We start from the raw sequence: 15,880 nt of genomic DNA on the forward strand, positions 1-15,880 counted from the left end.
TTGTTTGTTTGATTTTTGTTTTGAGGGGGTGGGGGGGATACAGAGCAGCTGATCAATTTGTATTTATTTATTTTAACATTTTACTAAATAAAGCCAAATAAAGTCTCTCAGACTCATGGTGTTGGGTTTGGGGCAGGGGAGGGTGAACAAGACACGCTCCCGTCCCGGCCTCCGTGGGAGGGCCGGTCCTCTTGCAACTCCAAGTGGGATTCAGCACCGCCCCAGGCCCACAGATGCCCTCATGCCCCAAACTGAGAGGACCGTGAAACAGTGCTGTTAAAACTTTATTTATAAAAAAGGGATGTTACAGTTGAGGAAGTAGGAACCAGCCCCAAACCAGCTGGGGCAGAGGAACACGAGACCCCCAAGCACAGAATAGCAGCAAAGGGAAGCCCCGGGCCCCACCCCACGGGCGTCCCATCACAGTCCTTCCCAGGGACTTAAATAACTTAAATAGCAGAGAGGGAGGGGTGGCAGCAAGGCTGCTCCAGTGTCTGCAAGGAGTGCGTGAGAGTCGTGGAGACAGGCAGGGGTGCAGTCAGGTGGGGCCTCGGGGCTGCTGCAGGGCAGTGAGGTATTTGAGGGCAGCAGCCCCGTAGTGACGGGACAAGTCCTGGTGAAATTCATCCTTGAGGGCCTGGAGGCAGTCACGATAGGTGGGGCTGGAGCGGAAGCGGGAGATGTCAAGGCTTGGGGCGTGTGGCAGGTGGATGATGAAGGCCTCGGGCAGCACCAGGAGCTCGTATTCCTGTGGAGTAGGCCAGGTGGACTGTCACAGCCCAGGCTAGGGGAAGATGACAGCTTCAAGGAATGGGGACCAGGTTTATCTGATAGCCGCCAAGAGCCAAAGTCAGGGCCAAAGGCAGCTGATTTTAGTTCTCCAGAGGGGTGGAATTTCTAACAGTGCAGTGGGCCCCACTGAGGTGTAGTGAGCCCCCTGGGCCTGGAGGCATTCAAATTGAGGCTGGAGATGGCAAGATGCCCCTCACCTGTGCATCCAACTCCACGATGTGGGCCACCTTGTTCCAGCCAAAGCCCACAAATCGGGGATCATAGCGGGGACAGTCTCGTGGCACCACCACATAGGGCTCGTAGTCAGCTGCCCATTGCACGCGGTACGGGGCCTGGGCCTCCCGCCAGCGGGCATAGTCTGTGGGCGCATGACCCCGGGGCCACTCATGGTACCTGTGCATAGGAGAGGACAGGGAGCCAGGCTGAGGCTAGGAGTTCCTGGTGGTGGCCAGTGTAGGGAACCGCAGGGCAGGGCCGTGGCCTCTCCTACCTGAAGGTATAGAGAGAGCCGGCGTCCAGCAAGGCCAGCAGTTCGGCCTTGGAACTGGGGAAGCTGAAGCGGTAGTGCAGGGTCTCAAATGCTGGCACCACCAGGGCCACCTTCCGCCCACCGGTGCCCAGCTCCAGCTGCTCGATGGAGGCCCTGAGGAGGGAGCACCCATGAATGGGAGAGAAGGGGGAAGGCTCTGCCTCCAGCACGCGGCCTCGTGGTTCTCTTTATTTGTACCAGAGGTGGGACCCGCCTTTCAAAGGCCTGCACGCCCCGGAGCCACTAGGAGACGACACAAGTGGAGCTGCTGTGGGAGCAGGTCCCAGCCCCTCCCTCTGCTGTGGCAGCCCGGAGAAATGATGTGGCCCCCACCCTAATGTGACCCTATTTCACAGAGGATGCTGTGGCCCTGACAGGAACACCCTGTCCACACGCACCCGCACACCGCCCCCTCCCTCCTCCGGCCCACCTGAGGTAGTGGTAGAGGGAGTAGGCGGGCAGGAAGTCAATGTCACTGAGGAAGACGTAAGGCGTGAGGGCCTGCGCCAGGGCCACGTTGCGAAGCTGGTTGATGGGGTAGAGGGGACCCTCGCGGTACACCACGTGGTAGGCCACATTCTGCCGGGCGGAGAGCACCGCCGAGGTCTCCACGAAACGCAGGAACTGCTGGGCCTCTGCGTCTGTCAGGTACAAGGCCAGGCTCATGGGGCCCGGCCAGTGCCTGCACAGGGCTTCCAGCATCTGCAGCCTGGGGTGAGGGGGGTGGTCAGCCCAGGGAGGGCGGGATGCCTCCCACCTTGGCGGCTGCGGACACCCCCTCAGGTGACTTAGGGAGCACCTTCCAAGCGCTTTTTGAGCTGTTCTTATTATTTAGTCTTCACAACTACCCCACAAGGTGGGTACTTTCATTTGACAGATAAGAAAACTGAGGGCCAGAGATATTAAGACTTGCCCGTGGTCCCACAGCTGAAGAGGGGCAGCTCCCGACATCTGAATGATTGCCAAAGCCCAAGCTCCTGCCACCAGCTCCAGCGTCTCCGACTCCCGGAACTCCTCGAGCATCAGGCAGTAAGCGCGCTTCCTTCCAACCCGATGGAACCCTCCTCCTGAAACTCCCAGACCGTGCCGTGCTCCCTGGGGCCGCCCTGGGCACCCTCACCGGTCCATGGAGAGCTGGGCCACCAGGGTGACATCGTAGGGCTGGGGGGGCGGCGGCTTGTGGGGCAGGAAGGTGATGTGCACGCGGTGCACGGTCAGCTGCTGCTGTCGGAACTCAAAGCAGGCGTCCTCCTCGTCCAGCTGCGCCAGGGCCCGCTGCAGCTGAGCGGGTCGGGGGAGAGATGGGCCGGGTGAGCGGGGCAGGCGGACAAGCTCGGGTCCCACTCGAGCAGAAGGGCGGGGCCTCCCCAGGGAAGTGAAGGCGGCTCCCCCTCACCTGCTCCGCCCCAGGAGGGGGCGGGCAGGGGCACCCAAAGAGCTCTCTCCGCAGCAGGTTCCCGTCGTACTCCAGGAAGGTCAGGTGGAGGTTGCGGAAGGATTCCACGTGCTTGTTCTTCACGCGAAGCTTTTTTGGTGAGTTCCAGTGGATCACCTGGGACCAGGGAGGGTGTTGGAGGAGGCATGGGAGCAGGAAGCCGGCGTCCCCCTCCTGGGCCCATCACCACGGCTCAGCCACCCCCCGCCCCGCTCACCTTGAGGTCAGACGCCTCCGAGTAGCAGCGCTCAGCCAGCGTGTGGTCTGACAGCTGCACGTTCCAGACGCAGGGCAGGGGCTGCACCAGCCATGGGTGCTCCTTGATTACAGCATTGAAGATGTCCTGGGCAGAGACGGCCATCACACTTCGGCCCAGAGCCTGCCCCACCCCCCTCCAAAGCTCCCCCAGACCTGGTCGGCCAGTGAGGTGGCGGGGAGGGTAAGGAGCTCCTGCGTGGCGATCAGCTTCCACATCTGCTCCCAGCCAGCCTGCCGAAGCCGGTCCAGCCGCAGAAGAATCACGCCTGCTCACGAGGAGAGGTTGTCATGCCCACCTGGGTGACCCAGCTCCTGGGGCCAGGGCTCATGAGGGTGTCTTTTGAATGCTTATCTTGTGACGTGTTGATATGTTCTGACTCTTCAAACATGACCATGGACTAGCTCTGTCAACAACTGATCATTCTCTTGGGGGTGAAGGGGAGGCAAAACAGCTTTCAGAGCACTTCCACAACCATCTTCTCAAATCCAGTAATCCCAGGACTGGTAAAATCATCCCCACTTAATGGATGAGAAAACTGAGGCTCAGAGGGACTAAGTGACATGGCCAAAGTCTTCCAGCGTGTACAGCCAAGGCTGGAAATGTGATTTCTGGCTCTTCTCCCAGTGTTCTTTCCACAGCACAGTTCTTCCTGGGGGGCCTTCCTAGCATTCTGTGGCCTGCCCAGCCCTGGGACCCAAGGATCAGTGAACATCCCTCTTGCCTCCCCTGACCACTGTCCCCCACCTGTGTTAAACCCCCGGCCCAAGGCAGGCCAGGGCCTGTGGTTCCTCCAGAGGTTGCCAAGGTACCAGTCGCTCTGGTTCTCCACGAGACCGATCACTTGCTTGTCTGGAAGGAGAGGGCATATGGGAGCTGCCTGAGGTTGCCACAGGACCTGGGCTCAGGACTCAGCCACAGGGAAGCCAGGGAGGGGGCCTGCCTGAGCCGGGGTCCCAGGCCTCTCACCAGAAAAGTGAGCAAAGAGTGCCCAGAGCTCTGCGATGTTGGAGGCAAAGGTGACATCTGTATCCAGAACAATGACACGGGCCAGGTCAGGGGGCAGGGCACCGGGCAACACTAGCTTCATTAGCCCATAGAGGCCAGAATAGTGCTTGTTAGGGATCCAGGAGACCTGGGGCTGTGGGTGGAAGGATAGGGCATGAGCCTGGCGGAGAAGGCCTAAGGGGCCGGAACATAAGCAGGGTGACACAGGGGGAAGTGGGGGTGGGCTCTGGGAGGATGAGAGATTCGAGCTTCGAGCTTCAGTGGATGTGATGGGGCTGGGGCTCCCAGGCAGCTCTACCCTATCCTCCGCCTGGTCCCCACAACCCTGGGAGGAAGGAGGGGGCTGGGCATGGCTGGGGAGGAGTGTAGAAGGGCCAGGGCTCCTGCCTTGAGCTCATCAGCGTCATAGAAGCTGACCCGGACAGCGGGCACCATCCATGTGTGAAAGAGCGTCTCCAGAATGTTCCTGGCCACGGCATCAGTCACCAGGTGGAGGTGCAGTGGATTTTTCCTTCAAGAAGGACAAGGGAGAAAAGCTGACAGGCCCCAGAAGGAACTACATGGGACAGGCCCCCACCCCAAGGGGCTCAGAAGGGGAAGCACCAACTTCTGCCAAGAGCTTTTGCATACCCAGATTGGGATATTCTCAGAACCACCTTCAAGGGACAAAAGGGACACTCCTGGCTGTACCTGTAGAAGAGCATGGACTTCACCAGGGTGATGACGTCTCTGCTAGAGTTATGACCTGCACACACGATGGCCACTTGCAAGAGCTGGGGAGGGGACACCAAGTCATCAGGAGTCCACTCCTCCACTAGATGGTAAGGACCCATGCGTGGGCTGACCTGGCCTCCGCCACTGTAGTCCCACCTGGCATCAGAGCTAAGTAAGAGTGGGGACTCCGGAGGGCAGGAGGAGTCCACGCCCCCATTTCACACACCGGGAAACCGAGGCCAGGAGAAGGCGAGGGGCGAACCCGAGGCGCCCTCAGCTGGCAGGTCAGCGCCAGAGCCCACTCCAGGTGTTGGGATTCCCGCAGGCGTCCAGGTGACTGGGTCGGGGGCGCGGCACCCCTGAGATTCCCGCCGCCAGGGGCCGTGCGCACCTACCTACCTCGCACTTGGGCGGCAGCGGCCGCGGCGGGACGCAATCGGAGCGGTTGTGGCCACCGTGGTCCGCCGGCGGGTCTCTGTCGAGGGCGACAGCCCCCAGCGGCCGCAGCCGCCCGTCTGAAGGTACACGTGGCATTAGCGAGCAGAATAAGGATCCCGGGCTGCGCCCCACCCCCCACCCCCAACTCGCGCTGAGCTCACAGTCCAGGTCCCCGCCGAATAGAAAGAAACCGATCAGAAGTAGCAGCAGCAACAGCAGCAGTGCAGCGGCCCCCAGAGCCCGGGGGCGCCCTCGGGGCAGCATGGCCGCCTGGGGCGGCGGCGGGGGGTGGGGGCAGTGCTCAGGGTGGGGCGCGACCCCGGGCTGGGGGCTCCATCACGAACCCTGTGGACCAAGGAGGGAGAGAGGAGAGGAGGGTGAGCCTGGGCGATGGGGCCCGACGGCCACCTGGTCTTATCTCCCTCCCTGAGTCGGCACCTCACCTGCTCCAGCGACTTGAGGACCCCGACCTTACTCTTTCAGAAGCCGGCTGGGGTGCGAGGAAAGGGGCGGTGAAGGCACAGGCCGCCCGGGTCTCAGCAGGAGCCGGCCCCGCCCCCAACCTGGGTTCAGGTTTCACCTCCGCTTGGCTGAGTCCGAAGGGGCGGGGAGACCCCCCCCCCGGCGGGGGAGGGCTGGCCCCGCCCCTGCCCGGCTGGCTTCCGAAGGCCCCTCCAGCAGGGGAGGAAACCTGGATGGCTGGAGGGCTTAGGGGCAGCCACCTAGGAAGGACCAGTCTCAACTACCTGTTCTGAGCCCATTCCCCTCCTCCCTGCACGTCCCGTTAACCTTCCACCTTCGGGGGCCGTGACCCCGGGGCCCGGGTAAAAGGAAGAGCCTGAGTAAGGGGGAGGGGCTGGAAGGACCTCGGGAGGTTGGGGACACCTGCTCCGGGGCGGGAGGCGGAGCCAGCCGAGACCTACCCCGGAGCCACAGTGCACCTGGAGTCCCAGCTTTCCTCCCAGGCTGCTCCACCCCCACTCAGTCCAGGTGGCCCTAGGGACACAAAGCGGCCTCGTGAAGGTCGCCTCCTGCCTAGGAGCTGGCTGAGGGGCCTCACTGACGCCTGCCAGGGCCTTCTGAGCAGAGCTGGGGATCCCCGACTGGTGACAAGACCTGGGTGATTGTGCCTGGCACCGGGCCTGGATCTCTTCCTCTGCCCCCCTGACACCCGCCACAGTCCCAGCCAGGCCTCTGCCCTGGAGCCAGAGGTGGGCACTGGAGGCAAACAAGAACAGCCACGGTTGACTGAGCGTGTATATTCCTCGTGCCAGGCCCTGTGCTGAATTTCCACATGCCTCCTTGCCATTACCCCCCACATGAGTCTCCCGTGACAGGCATTATTCTCCCTAGAGAGCTGAAGTGACCTGTTAGAACACCCTTTGGCCCTCAGGCTCTATCCTGCAGACAGAGTTTCAGCGCAACCTTCCGCAAGGGTTTCCTGCCCTGGGACTTGCCCTTGAGACTCCTGCTGCCTGGATTCTGTAGGAGTCTCACCAGGTAGACTCTCCTCCTCCCACATCCCTTGGTTTATTGTTTTCCTAGCCCTCCTTGCAAGGGAACCTTTGTGACTTGTTTATAGTAGCCTAGGTCTTCCCTAGAAGATAGCTGCCCACCGGACTGGGTTCCCTGGGTCCCCAGGGCCTGGCACATACCTAGCTCTTGGTAAATATGTACTGAATGTGGATGGGCCTCCCTGAACCTCACTGTGACCTGGAGAAGGGGCTCAGGCCAGGTCCTTTAGCCCAACTTCCAGCTACGGAAAAGTGAGGCTGAGGGGCCCCAGCCCCCAAAGAGATGTGGCAAAGAAGCCCAGTCTGAGACAACCCCCTCCAAGTCTCCTCTGCGAAATGGGGGTGCCTTTCTCTGGGAAATGGGGGTCTGCCAGAAAGGTCTGGCTCTGGGCCTTGGAGGCCAGGGGCAATGGTTACCATGGAGACTAATGTGGCTTCCTTATACATCTGGGAACTGAGAGACGGAGGAGGTAGGGACCACCTAGGCATCTGGAGCTTTGAGCCGCCAGTTGCCTGACTCTCATCGCCAGCCTGGAGCTGGGGTGGGTGTGGATGAATCCCTCCCCAAGCCCCGCCACGGAGACTATCTATCAGTGGGGTTACATGTGAGAGAGCAGATAGGGTACCCGTGAGGGCCTGACCAGGGGGGTTGTGGAGGAAGCTGGGGCTGCAGCTGGCTCTGCACAGTGACTGGTCAATCATGCTGGCCCCACCCCTCACTCCAGCTTACCACTCAGTGGACACTGAGGTGCTGAGATGCTTGCTGGGCCTCCCAGAAGTTCTTCTGGGGTGTGGAGGAAGAAAGGAAGGTGGGTATGGGCCTACGAAGGGTGCTGGTCGTCTAGGCCTCAGACTCAGTTGGCCCAGCTCTGTCCAGGACTTTGCCGTATGACCTTGGACTAATCAGGCCCCCTCTCTGGGCCTCTGTCCTTATCCGTACCTGTTAGACTGGTCTAGCTCTCTTCTCTTGTGGTTCAGGGCAGAGTGAAGGGGGAAGGATCAGGTCCAACCTGCGTAAAGGCCCTACAAAGAAGCCCAGCCAGATAACCAAATCCGGGCAGGGGCCCAGGAGGGCGGGGCGTCCTGAGCGCCTCCTGCACACACGACCACTCTTTGTCTCTGCAAGCTAATCAGACATGTGATCTGGAGAGGAAATTTAGGCAGACCTGCTGTTGCCAACCTGGCTGAGCCCATGATCTCCTCCCAGACCTGAGGGAGGGAGGAGAAACAGGCCTCAACCCCAATATTCTTTTCCGTAGCTGGAAGTTGGGCTAAAGGACCTGGCCTGAGCCCCTTCTCCAGGTCACAGTGAGGTCCAGGGAGGCCCATCCAATATTCTGTTTGGGGGGGCCTCTCTTCTGTCCTCCAGGCCTCTCTCCTCTCCAGAAGCACAGGAGCACCAGCCCTGGGAGTGCCAAGAAACCTCACAGTCCCCTTTCCTCTCTCTCTCCACTGCCACGGAGGGAGGAGGACCACTGATGAAAACAAAACCATTAAGGTGATGGGATGTAGGGAGAAAAGGAGGAAGAGCCCTGCACCCAATGCCCTGAGCCCTAGTCTTAATCCCAGCTGCTAACTTGACTCCTGACCAAGTAGCCTCAACAATCACTGCTCTTGCTGGGCAGTGGGCAGTAGGAGAGAGGGCCCTGTCATAGGAGAACCTCACTGTGGTCTGTTTGGCTCACGCCATGCAGACAAGTGACCCGAGGCAAGTCCTTTCCTCTCCTTGGGCCTCTTATTTCCAAGCTATGAAAAGTTCATACCAACCTGGTCAAGCTGCTAGGAGGAGTCAAGTGTGGGTGAGCCTGGCACTCAGGAGGTGGTGGTAAAGGATGTAGAGGATGCCCATGGTCAAGGCCTCTGTTCCTCAGGATCTTTCCCTCTCTGGAGGCCCTGGGACACATCTCCGTGGGGCTTCATTATGTGGCATGAGTAGGGAGGGCAGCTACAATTCCCCACCTGATACAGAAGCTGGGGAGGAGGCTTGGGGGAAAGAGTGCAAGGAGGGGCTGTGGTTTCTTGGTGAGGTGTGTTACGATGTCTAGATTCTGTGGTCAGACTAAGACCAGAATTCCAGTCTTGACTGGGCGTTCTTAAGCGGATCCTTTCTTAAAGAGATAGTGTCTGGTGGAGGGAATTAGGTAAGATGCAGTACTATTCTCAAGTGTACTATAAGTCTGCTGTCCCTGTCCCAAAGGCAGAACCCGCGGCCCCATCCATGCCCCGCCCCTTTGCCCACAGCCTATCGGCGGCTGCCTCTGCCGAACATTGGTTCCACCTGCCTCTGGCTGCTGCTGTTTCGCTGCCTCCCCTTTCAGGGAGGCTTCCTTATTTGGGAAGAGATTCCCAGGAGAAGCCCCCATCCCTTGGGGAGAGGCTAAGGGACTGAAAGGTGCACCCGAGGGCCGAAAAGGGCTTTGAGGTTGATTCTGAGTTCAAGGACCAAGTCTGCCCCTCTAACCATTTTACAGATGGGGAAAACCGAGGCCCAGAGAAGGGATAATCCTGATTAAGGTCACTCCCCATCCGAGAGCAGAAGCCCGGGCTAGGGTTTTCTCTCTGGAGATGCGGAGTGCAAGTGCGCGCTCTTTGGGAGGTGGGGGGCGTGCAGAATCCGTGCGGGAGTTGGGGCCGAAGCCGGGCCACCAACGGTGCCGGCCGGGAGATCGTGACTGCGTGGGAGGCTGGACCCCTCGCTGCCTCACTTTCCTCACCACTACCTCAGGTAGGGGTCAGGAGACGAGGCAATTGGCCAAACACGCGCCTGCACACAGTCTGACTGTTCTTAAACTGTCCACGCGCACCCCCAAGTTTGACGGAGGTTCCTTTTTGGGCGCGATACCGGCCAGCCCTTTAAAAGCCTGTCTCCGGTTCGAGCCGCTCGGCGTTCTATTGGAAAGACTCTAGGCTCTTAAGTCCCGCCTCGGGAACGAACTGCTCAGACTACCACAGATTTCCTGGGGCTGTAACTGCGCAGGCGCAAGGGCAGCCAACCCGAAAGGCGGAAGAGCCCGATGGGGGTGGGGAGTGTGTTAACCAATGACCTGAAGAAATGGAAAGGGCGGGATTAGGCCCGCAGTTGCTTTACTCTAGTGGAGGGTAATTTAAGCAAAGGGGTGAAGAGTGGTTCAATGGCCCTTTACGTCACCATCCTTCCGGCCCGCGGAAGTTAAGCAACAGAGAGGCGGGCCTAGGGCCGGAAGCAGGAAGGAGGGCGCAGGAAGCAGGGTGCAGTGGCCAGTCGCGCTGTCGGCCGTGAGTCTGTCGGTCCCGAGGGCAGGATGGAGAAGCTGCGGCTCCTGGGCCTCCGCTACCAGGAGTACGTGACTCGTCACCCGGCCGCCACGGCCCAGCTGGAGACAGCAGTGCGGGGCCTCAGTTACCTGCTGGCAGGTGCCACCCTGACCTTTGACCCATCCCTTCGGGGCTCTGGCCTCTGACCCCACTGGCCCCCTTCTCTGCGGAGTCAGAGTAGTGCTCGCCGCGCTTGAGAAGTTCCTTCCAGGTTCCCGTAGGACTTAGGGAGGGGATGTCCGGGGACCCGAAGCCACAGGGTGAGGCGGACGCTCACCGAAAATCCCTTCTGTGCCTTCTCCCCAGGTCGTTTCGCCGATTCGCACGAGCTGTCGGAGCTGGGTGAGTCGGACTGTGGGGTGAGTCGGAGGCGGGAGGGGTGACCACCCTGGCTCGCAGTTCTAGACTTCCCGTTAAATCATCCTCTGCTGTGACTGAATCAGACGAGGGTCCAGAGTCCACTGTCCTGGGCCGTCCATGACCCCAGTAGTTGAGAGACATGTGTGGGGACCTTGGCTGGTCAGGAGGCTAAGCCAAGCGGCTTTCCTGCCTTTGCCCAATTAATCCTCCCTACAGGCACACATGAGGTGGGTACTGTTACGGTCCTCAATGTCCAGTTAAGGGAACAGGGGTTTAAATGAGGTTAGGGAACAGCCACTGAAGGTCGCAGAACCAGGATTCAAATCCACATCTCCTAGATTCCAGAATCTACAGACTGTAACTGCCTCAGTAGTGTTTACCCTGTGAGTATGGGAGGTGCAGGTCCTGAAAGGATGAGCTGGCTTTTGAAAGGTAGAGATGGAATCGACTTTCAGGGACAGGCGTGGAGAGAGCAAAGGCCTGTTTGGCAGTCTGGGCAGCCAGATGACTGGTGTCCTCCAGCAGGGCAGTAGCTGGTCTGTCACAGGGATCAAACCATCCTCTCTTGGTCCAGCTGCCCACAGGAGAGATCCTGTGGGGGAGTGTGGAGCTCTGAGGGAGTGGGTGGGGAGGCACTTTGGTTTCCACATAGTGTGTGAGTAGCTGAGCACAGCGGGTGACGAGTGATCCCTGTAGCTTTGGGGTGAAGGGGAAGGGTGGAGCCTGCAGATCCAGCCTCTCAAGGCCACACTCTACCCCTCAGTGTACTCTGCCTCTAACCTGCTGGTGCTGCTCAATGACGGGATCCTACGAAAGGAACTTCGAAAAAAGTTGCCTGTGGTGAGAATTGGGCCAGAACTGAGGGCGGGAAGCATGGAGGCTCGGGAGCTAAATGGGAACTACCAGCCCATGTGTACAACATGTGTTATGGTCTCACCGAGCAGGAGACATGCTTGCATCCCTCTGAACTTCAAGCCATCTCATTAGGCGAAATGTCCGGGTGTTACTGTCTCTTTACCCTTTTTGGATAAAGAGACCAGGCTTCAGAGGGATAGAGTAGCCTGTCCCATGTGAACTCGGGCTTACACGCTTAATCTTGGAAAGAGGAAAGTCCACATTTTCTGGCAGAGGTGTCCCGTAGGGGGAGGGCATGGGACTGGGGGAGCCCCCTGACCTTCTGATCTGGGGTTCTTGCAGTCACTGTCCCAGCAGAAGCTGCTGACATGGCTGAGTGTGCTGGAGTGCGTGGAGGTCTTCATGGAGATGGGGGCCGCCAAAGTGTGGGGTGAAGTGGGACGTTGGCTCGTCATTGCCCTCATCCAGCTGGCCAAGTATGTCGGGACTCTGGAGGGCAGGCCCTGGGTGGAGGTAACTGAGGCCAGCTGTGCAGATAGGGTTCAGCAGAGCACCTCTGACCCCCTGTCGGCTGGCCACTGCCCCCACCAGCCCTGTCAAATTCTCAACCCAGGGCTGTACTGCGGATGTTCCTGCTGATCTGGTTCAAAGCTGGCCTCCAGACATCACCCCCCATCGTTCCACTGGACAGGGAGACCCAGGCACAGCCCCAGGGTAAGCTGCTTCCCAACTCCGGAGTGGAACGGGGCACGGGACTCATCTGAATTTAGAGCCAAGCAGTGTGAATATGCGGTGTCATTGGTAGAACACATCTATCTCCGTCAACCCATTTTGTTCTCATCACCCTATAAGAAAAAGAAAGATGAGGTCAGAGGCAGATCAGAACTTGAACTCAGGACTTCTGGCTTCGGAGTCCTCCTCTTTTGTGGGCTGCCATTGAGAGGGGAAAGAGCATCAGCAGGAGGCAGGGGTTGTGCCAACCTCATCTCTGGGCCTGGTTTTGCCTCAGGGCCTGCAGCCTCATGAAACAGGGTACCCAGCAGATCTGACCCCAAAGGGCTTTGAACCCGTTAGCTCTTGGCCCCAGGCCTTACCCTCCTGACTTGGAGTGGGGACAGTTCTTTGCTAGTCTTTTCTTCATGGTCATGTTGAAAGCAAAGGACTGGGGAGATGATGGCCCCTCTGGTGCTGTGGTCCCCATAGACCAAGGGCCCTCCCTGCCTTGTTCCAGTCCCTGAAGCCTGGGCTCTTGGCTGCTTATCTGCTGCAGGAGATACTGGCGTTTCCCCAGGGAGGGCTGCAGAATGCCCCCCACTGTGGACAGGTCCCAGGCCTGGCCCCTGCTGCCGCGCCCCGAACTCAGCTTCCGCCTTAGTACAGCTCATCTGTTCTCCCCTTAGCCCACGAGCATCACTGCACGCATGTTCTTTGCAGGCTCTGCTGGAAACATGTCCCTCTGACAGTGTGGCCTTTTGTCTATCCCCGCTAGATGGTGACCACAGCTGTGGCAGCGGAGAGCAGTCATATGTGGGGAAGCGGTCAAACCGAGTGGTGCGAACCCTCCAGAACAGTAAGTGTAAGGTGTAGGCACCTCGGTGCTGAGGTCAGTGTGGGCCTGGGGGCCTGGCTTTCATCGCTACTGGCCCTCCCTGCCCCGCCCTGGCCTGGGCCCGGCTGCTCATCTGTTGCCCCTGTGTTCTAGCTCCGTCCCTGCACTCAAGGCACTGGGGAGCCCCCCAGCAGCGGGAGGACGGCAGCAGCAGCAGCAGCGTGAGGAGCTGAGCATCCCCCCAACCCCGCTGGGGCTGCAGGAGACCATCGCCGAGTCCCTGTATATTGCCCGGCCCCTGCTGCACTGTATCCTTCACATGGCATGGGGGCCGGGTAGATGGGAGCGGGCAGCGCGGGCCACACGCTGGAGACATCCTTGACGCCTTGGCCGTCAGTGCTCAGCCTGGGCTTGTGGGGTCAGCGGTCGTGGACACCCTGGCTCCTGTCTGGTGTCGTGGATGTGACCAGGTGAGTCTGGGCCTGCCTTGGGGGCTCTATTCCCTCCTCGGGCTTTGTGCTGCAGGCCTGGCCTCACCTGGACAGGCCGGGGCCCTTGGTGCTCCTATTGCTGGCCCTAATCTTGTCCCCTCCGTGTTCTCCCATCCTCCCAGCCTGAGCCTCCTGAGTGACAGGAAGGGCCTGACCCGGAGGGAGCGGCTGGAACTGCGACGCCGGACCATCCTGCTGCTCTACTACCTGCTGCGCTCCCCGTTCTATGACCGCTTCTCGGAGTAAGGACCTGCCCCCTTCCGCGAGCCAGAGCGTGGGGAAGCGGGGTCGGCACCCTACCGCTGTTCACACCTCCCCTTCCTCCCTCCTTCCCCGATCTCGATCTCGGTCTACTGAGCACATGCTATGTGCTGTCCTGGGTGCAGTCACTCCCTGATTTTCTCTGGGCCAGCCCAGCCCTGCCCTCAGAGCCCTCGGGACCATCTTAAGCCGTATTGGCAGGATATACACTGAGGGCGGGGCCACCGTGATCCTGGGTGGGGGCTCTCTACCCCTCAGATCTGTCCTGTCAAATAGCTGGGATTATCCCCACTTCTCAGAGCAGACACTTGAGGGTCAAAGAGGTTGGGCCATGGGAAGAAAGCTGGCCAGCGGTAGAACCAGATCCTACCTCCGTCTTCTCTCCTGGTCTGTCCTCCGTAGCCCAGCCCTCCATCACCTGTGAGGGTCCAGAGCTCCCAGTGAGGCCTGCCCCGGGCCAGTGAGGGGTGGCTCGGGGCAAGTCTCGCCCATCAGGGTGGCTGCCTGAGGTCAGACCGAGATTGGAGCGACTGGGGCTGAGACAGATGGCAGCTCCCAGGACCCCCTCTGTCTAGGTCTTAACAAGTATGCTGCTTAAAGGCTGGAGTATTAATTGGAATTGTATTTAATATTATGTCCGTTCAACCTCTGTTTATTTTCTGAGACAGTGGAAAGTAAGCTTAGGTCATATTTAATAACCCCCTCAGTGAAAATAACTGCCTGGTAGTTCCTAATTTCAGATAAGTTTGAAAGCTCATAAGGTACTAAAGGCAAATCCTATTTCCTGCTCGACAGGAACATTCCTGAGACTTACGTGGATTGTATGACACCCCCCCACCCCCCAACACACAAATTGCTTGCACTTTACGGAGGAAACATTATAGCCCCAGCATCTCACTGAGCTGAGGGGTTTGGAGACCGTCATCACAGAGGGGGCGGCCCTCCAGGCTGCAGACCTCCGGTTTGGCTCACTTTCCAGCTGACCTCACCAGACCAGCCCCCTCAGAGCAGTGGCCCAGACGGAGAAGGGTCCAGAAACCTGTCAGAGAAATCTCCTTCTCCAGAGGACAGGGAGCAGGGTGCTGAGGGCCTCTGGGGTCTCGCTGGGGAGGTCCTCTTCCTCCCGTCTTTTTCTTTATTGTCATAGAGACAATATAGCCCCTGAAGCCAGGCTGCCTTCCAGGGGTGGGCTGAGGTGGGAGCCTTCCAGGCGTGTGGCTGGGGGGACAGCAGGTTCAGAGGCCTTGTTCTGTCCTGGAGGACATCGTTGGTCCACAGAGCGGCTTTCTGTCTTCTGGGATGCACTGCCTTCAGTCAGGTGGCTAGTGGAGGCTTTTTAGCGCTGGCCTTTGCAGGGACCCAGAGCCCCTATTCAGCCTGCTCCTTTCTTGTAGGGCCAAGATCCTCTTTCTGCTTCAGCTCCTGGCAGACCACGTCCCAGGCATTGGCCTGGTCACAAGTAAGCATTTGCGAGAGTGTGATGGTGCCTGAGTGTCGCAGATCTCACGTGTGACCTGTCTCCCTGTGTTCTCTTTGTCTCTTTGTAATTTGATTCTTAGCACAGTTGGGAGCGGGAGCCTGGAGGTCAGGTTGGGTGGGTGACAGCTCCTGGAGTGGCATGAGACTGGCTGGGTCTCATATCAGTGCAGGGACTCTATGGCAGGGATAAAGCCTGCTGGAGATCTGACTGCACCAGAGAGGCACTGGGCCGGGGCTGTCGGCGTGTACAGCTGGACCGCCATGTGGTCTCTCTGGGCCTCAGAGTCCTTGTCTGCAAATGGGGACAGAGATCACTGCTGGCCCTGCCTCTCTGAGGCAAGAGGTGGGAGGTCGGGCTCCTGTGGTACCGATGGGAACAGCTGTATTTGGGCGGCAGCAGCTCCAAAGGGCCCTGGGTAGAGCAGAGCAGGTTGGGATCTGGCCCTCAGCCCTGAACTTGTTCCTGTCTCTGTTGTTGCAGGGCCGCTCATGGATTACTTGCCCACCTGGCAGAAAATTTATTTCTACAATTGGGGCTGACAGCCGTTGCACGAGCGGGGTGTGGGAGGGGCAGGGAAGCCTCAGTCCCTCAGTCCCCTGTGCCCTAATAAAACTGACTCTGGCCGTGTGCAAGCTGTGGCCTGTCTGTGCCCTCCGTCCGGGGCGCCCGGTGCTCCCAGCCTGGCCAGGCTCTGCGCACAGCCCTGGCCGCCACCAGAGCTCCCCCACACCCTCCAGTGATGGAGACACAGGCCCACCCCTTGTCACTGGGCTGAGACGCCTCTGCTAGGTCTGGGACCCAGCTTAGCCCCAGAAAGCTGGCCTTGACCTCACCCAGCATGGAAAGCTGCCTGCTGGGGCAGCCGCAGGAGTAATGCTTCTCTCTCCAGTCTCTGCTGACGACA

The 15,880-nt window shown here is 59.5% G+C and overlaps 2 protein-coding genes across 4 annotated transcripts; one reads left to right on the top strand and one right to left on the bottom strand.

Annotated features, from left to right (window-relative positions):
* On the bottom strand, positions 267-5,753 carry LARGE2 (LARGE xylosyl- and glucuronyltransferase 2). Of its 3 annotated transcripts, XM_021083118.1 has the most exons (15): positions 5,616-5,753; positions 5,334-5,517; positions 5,134-5,249; positions 4,711-4,793; positions 4,408-4,531; positions 3,982-4,153; positions 3,760-3,864; positions 3,168-3,280; positions 2,974-3,099; positions 2,718-2,873; positions 2,442-2,602; positions 1,752-2,030; positions 1,283-1,435; positions 990-1,185; positions 267-748 (listed from the first exon to the last, which is right to left on the bottom strand). In XM_021083118.1, exons 2-15 carry the CDS (start codon positions 5,434-5,436, stop codon positions 539-541), a joined length of 2,097 nt encoding a protein of 698 aa, XP_020938777.1. In that variant the 5' UTR covers positions 5,437-5,517; positions 5,616-5,753; the 3' UTR covers positions 267-538. The 3 variants fall into 3 exon arrangements, with proteins under 3 accessions (XP_020938777.1, XP_003122879.2, XP_020938778.1); XM_003122831.4 differs by having other exon boundaries at positions 5,134-5,517; XM_021083119.1 differs by lacking the exons at positions 5,334-5,517; positions 5,616-5,753 and having other exon boundaries at positions 5,130-5,219.
* On the top strand, positions 9,876-15,608 carry PEX16 (peroxisomal biogenesis factor 16). The gene is given in 12 exon segments (XM_003122832.4): positions 9,876-10,079; positions 10,287-10,322; positions 11,104-11,180; positions 11,538-11,671; positions 11,809-11,909; positions 12,685-12,765; positions 12,898-12,947; positions 12,950-13,052; positions 13,142-13,214; positions 13,358-13,477; positions 14,891-14,955; positions 15,457-15,608. Coding segments are annotated over 12 exon segments (1,011 nt in total). The 5' UTR covers positions 9,876-9,967; the 3' UTR covers positions 15,516-15,608.

This window comes from Sus scrofa, chromosome 2 (genome assembly GCF_000003025.6).
Source record: "Sus scrofa isolate TJ Tabasco breed Duroc chromosome 2, Sscrofa11.1, whole genome shotgun sequence".
Lineage (NCBI taxonomy): Eukaryota > Metazoa > Chordata > Mammalia > Artiodactyla > Suidae > Sus > Sus scrofa.

What these genes read in the sequence shown, in the direction of transcription:
- LARGE2 (XM_003122831.4), bottom strand. Translation starts at nt 5,436, where the DNA reads ATGCTGCCCCGAGGGCGCCCCCGGGCTCTGGGGGCCGCTGCACTGCTG. An exon ending in CGCTGCCGCCCAAGTGCGAG is followed by an intron (nt 4,794 to 5,133) that starts GTAGGTAGGTGC and finishes TCCCCTCCCCAG; the next exon opens with CTCTTGCAAGTGGCCATCGT. An exon ending in ATGACGCTGATGAGCTCAAG is followed by an intron (nt 4,154 to 4,407) that starts GCAGGAGCCCTG and finishes TTCCACCCACAG; the next exon opens with CCCCAGGTCTCCTGGATCCC.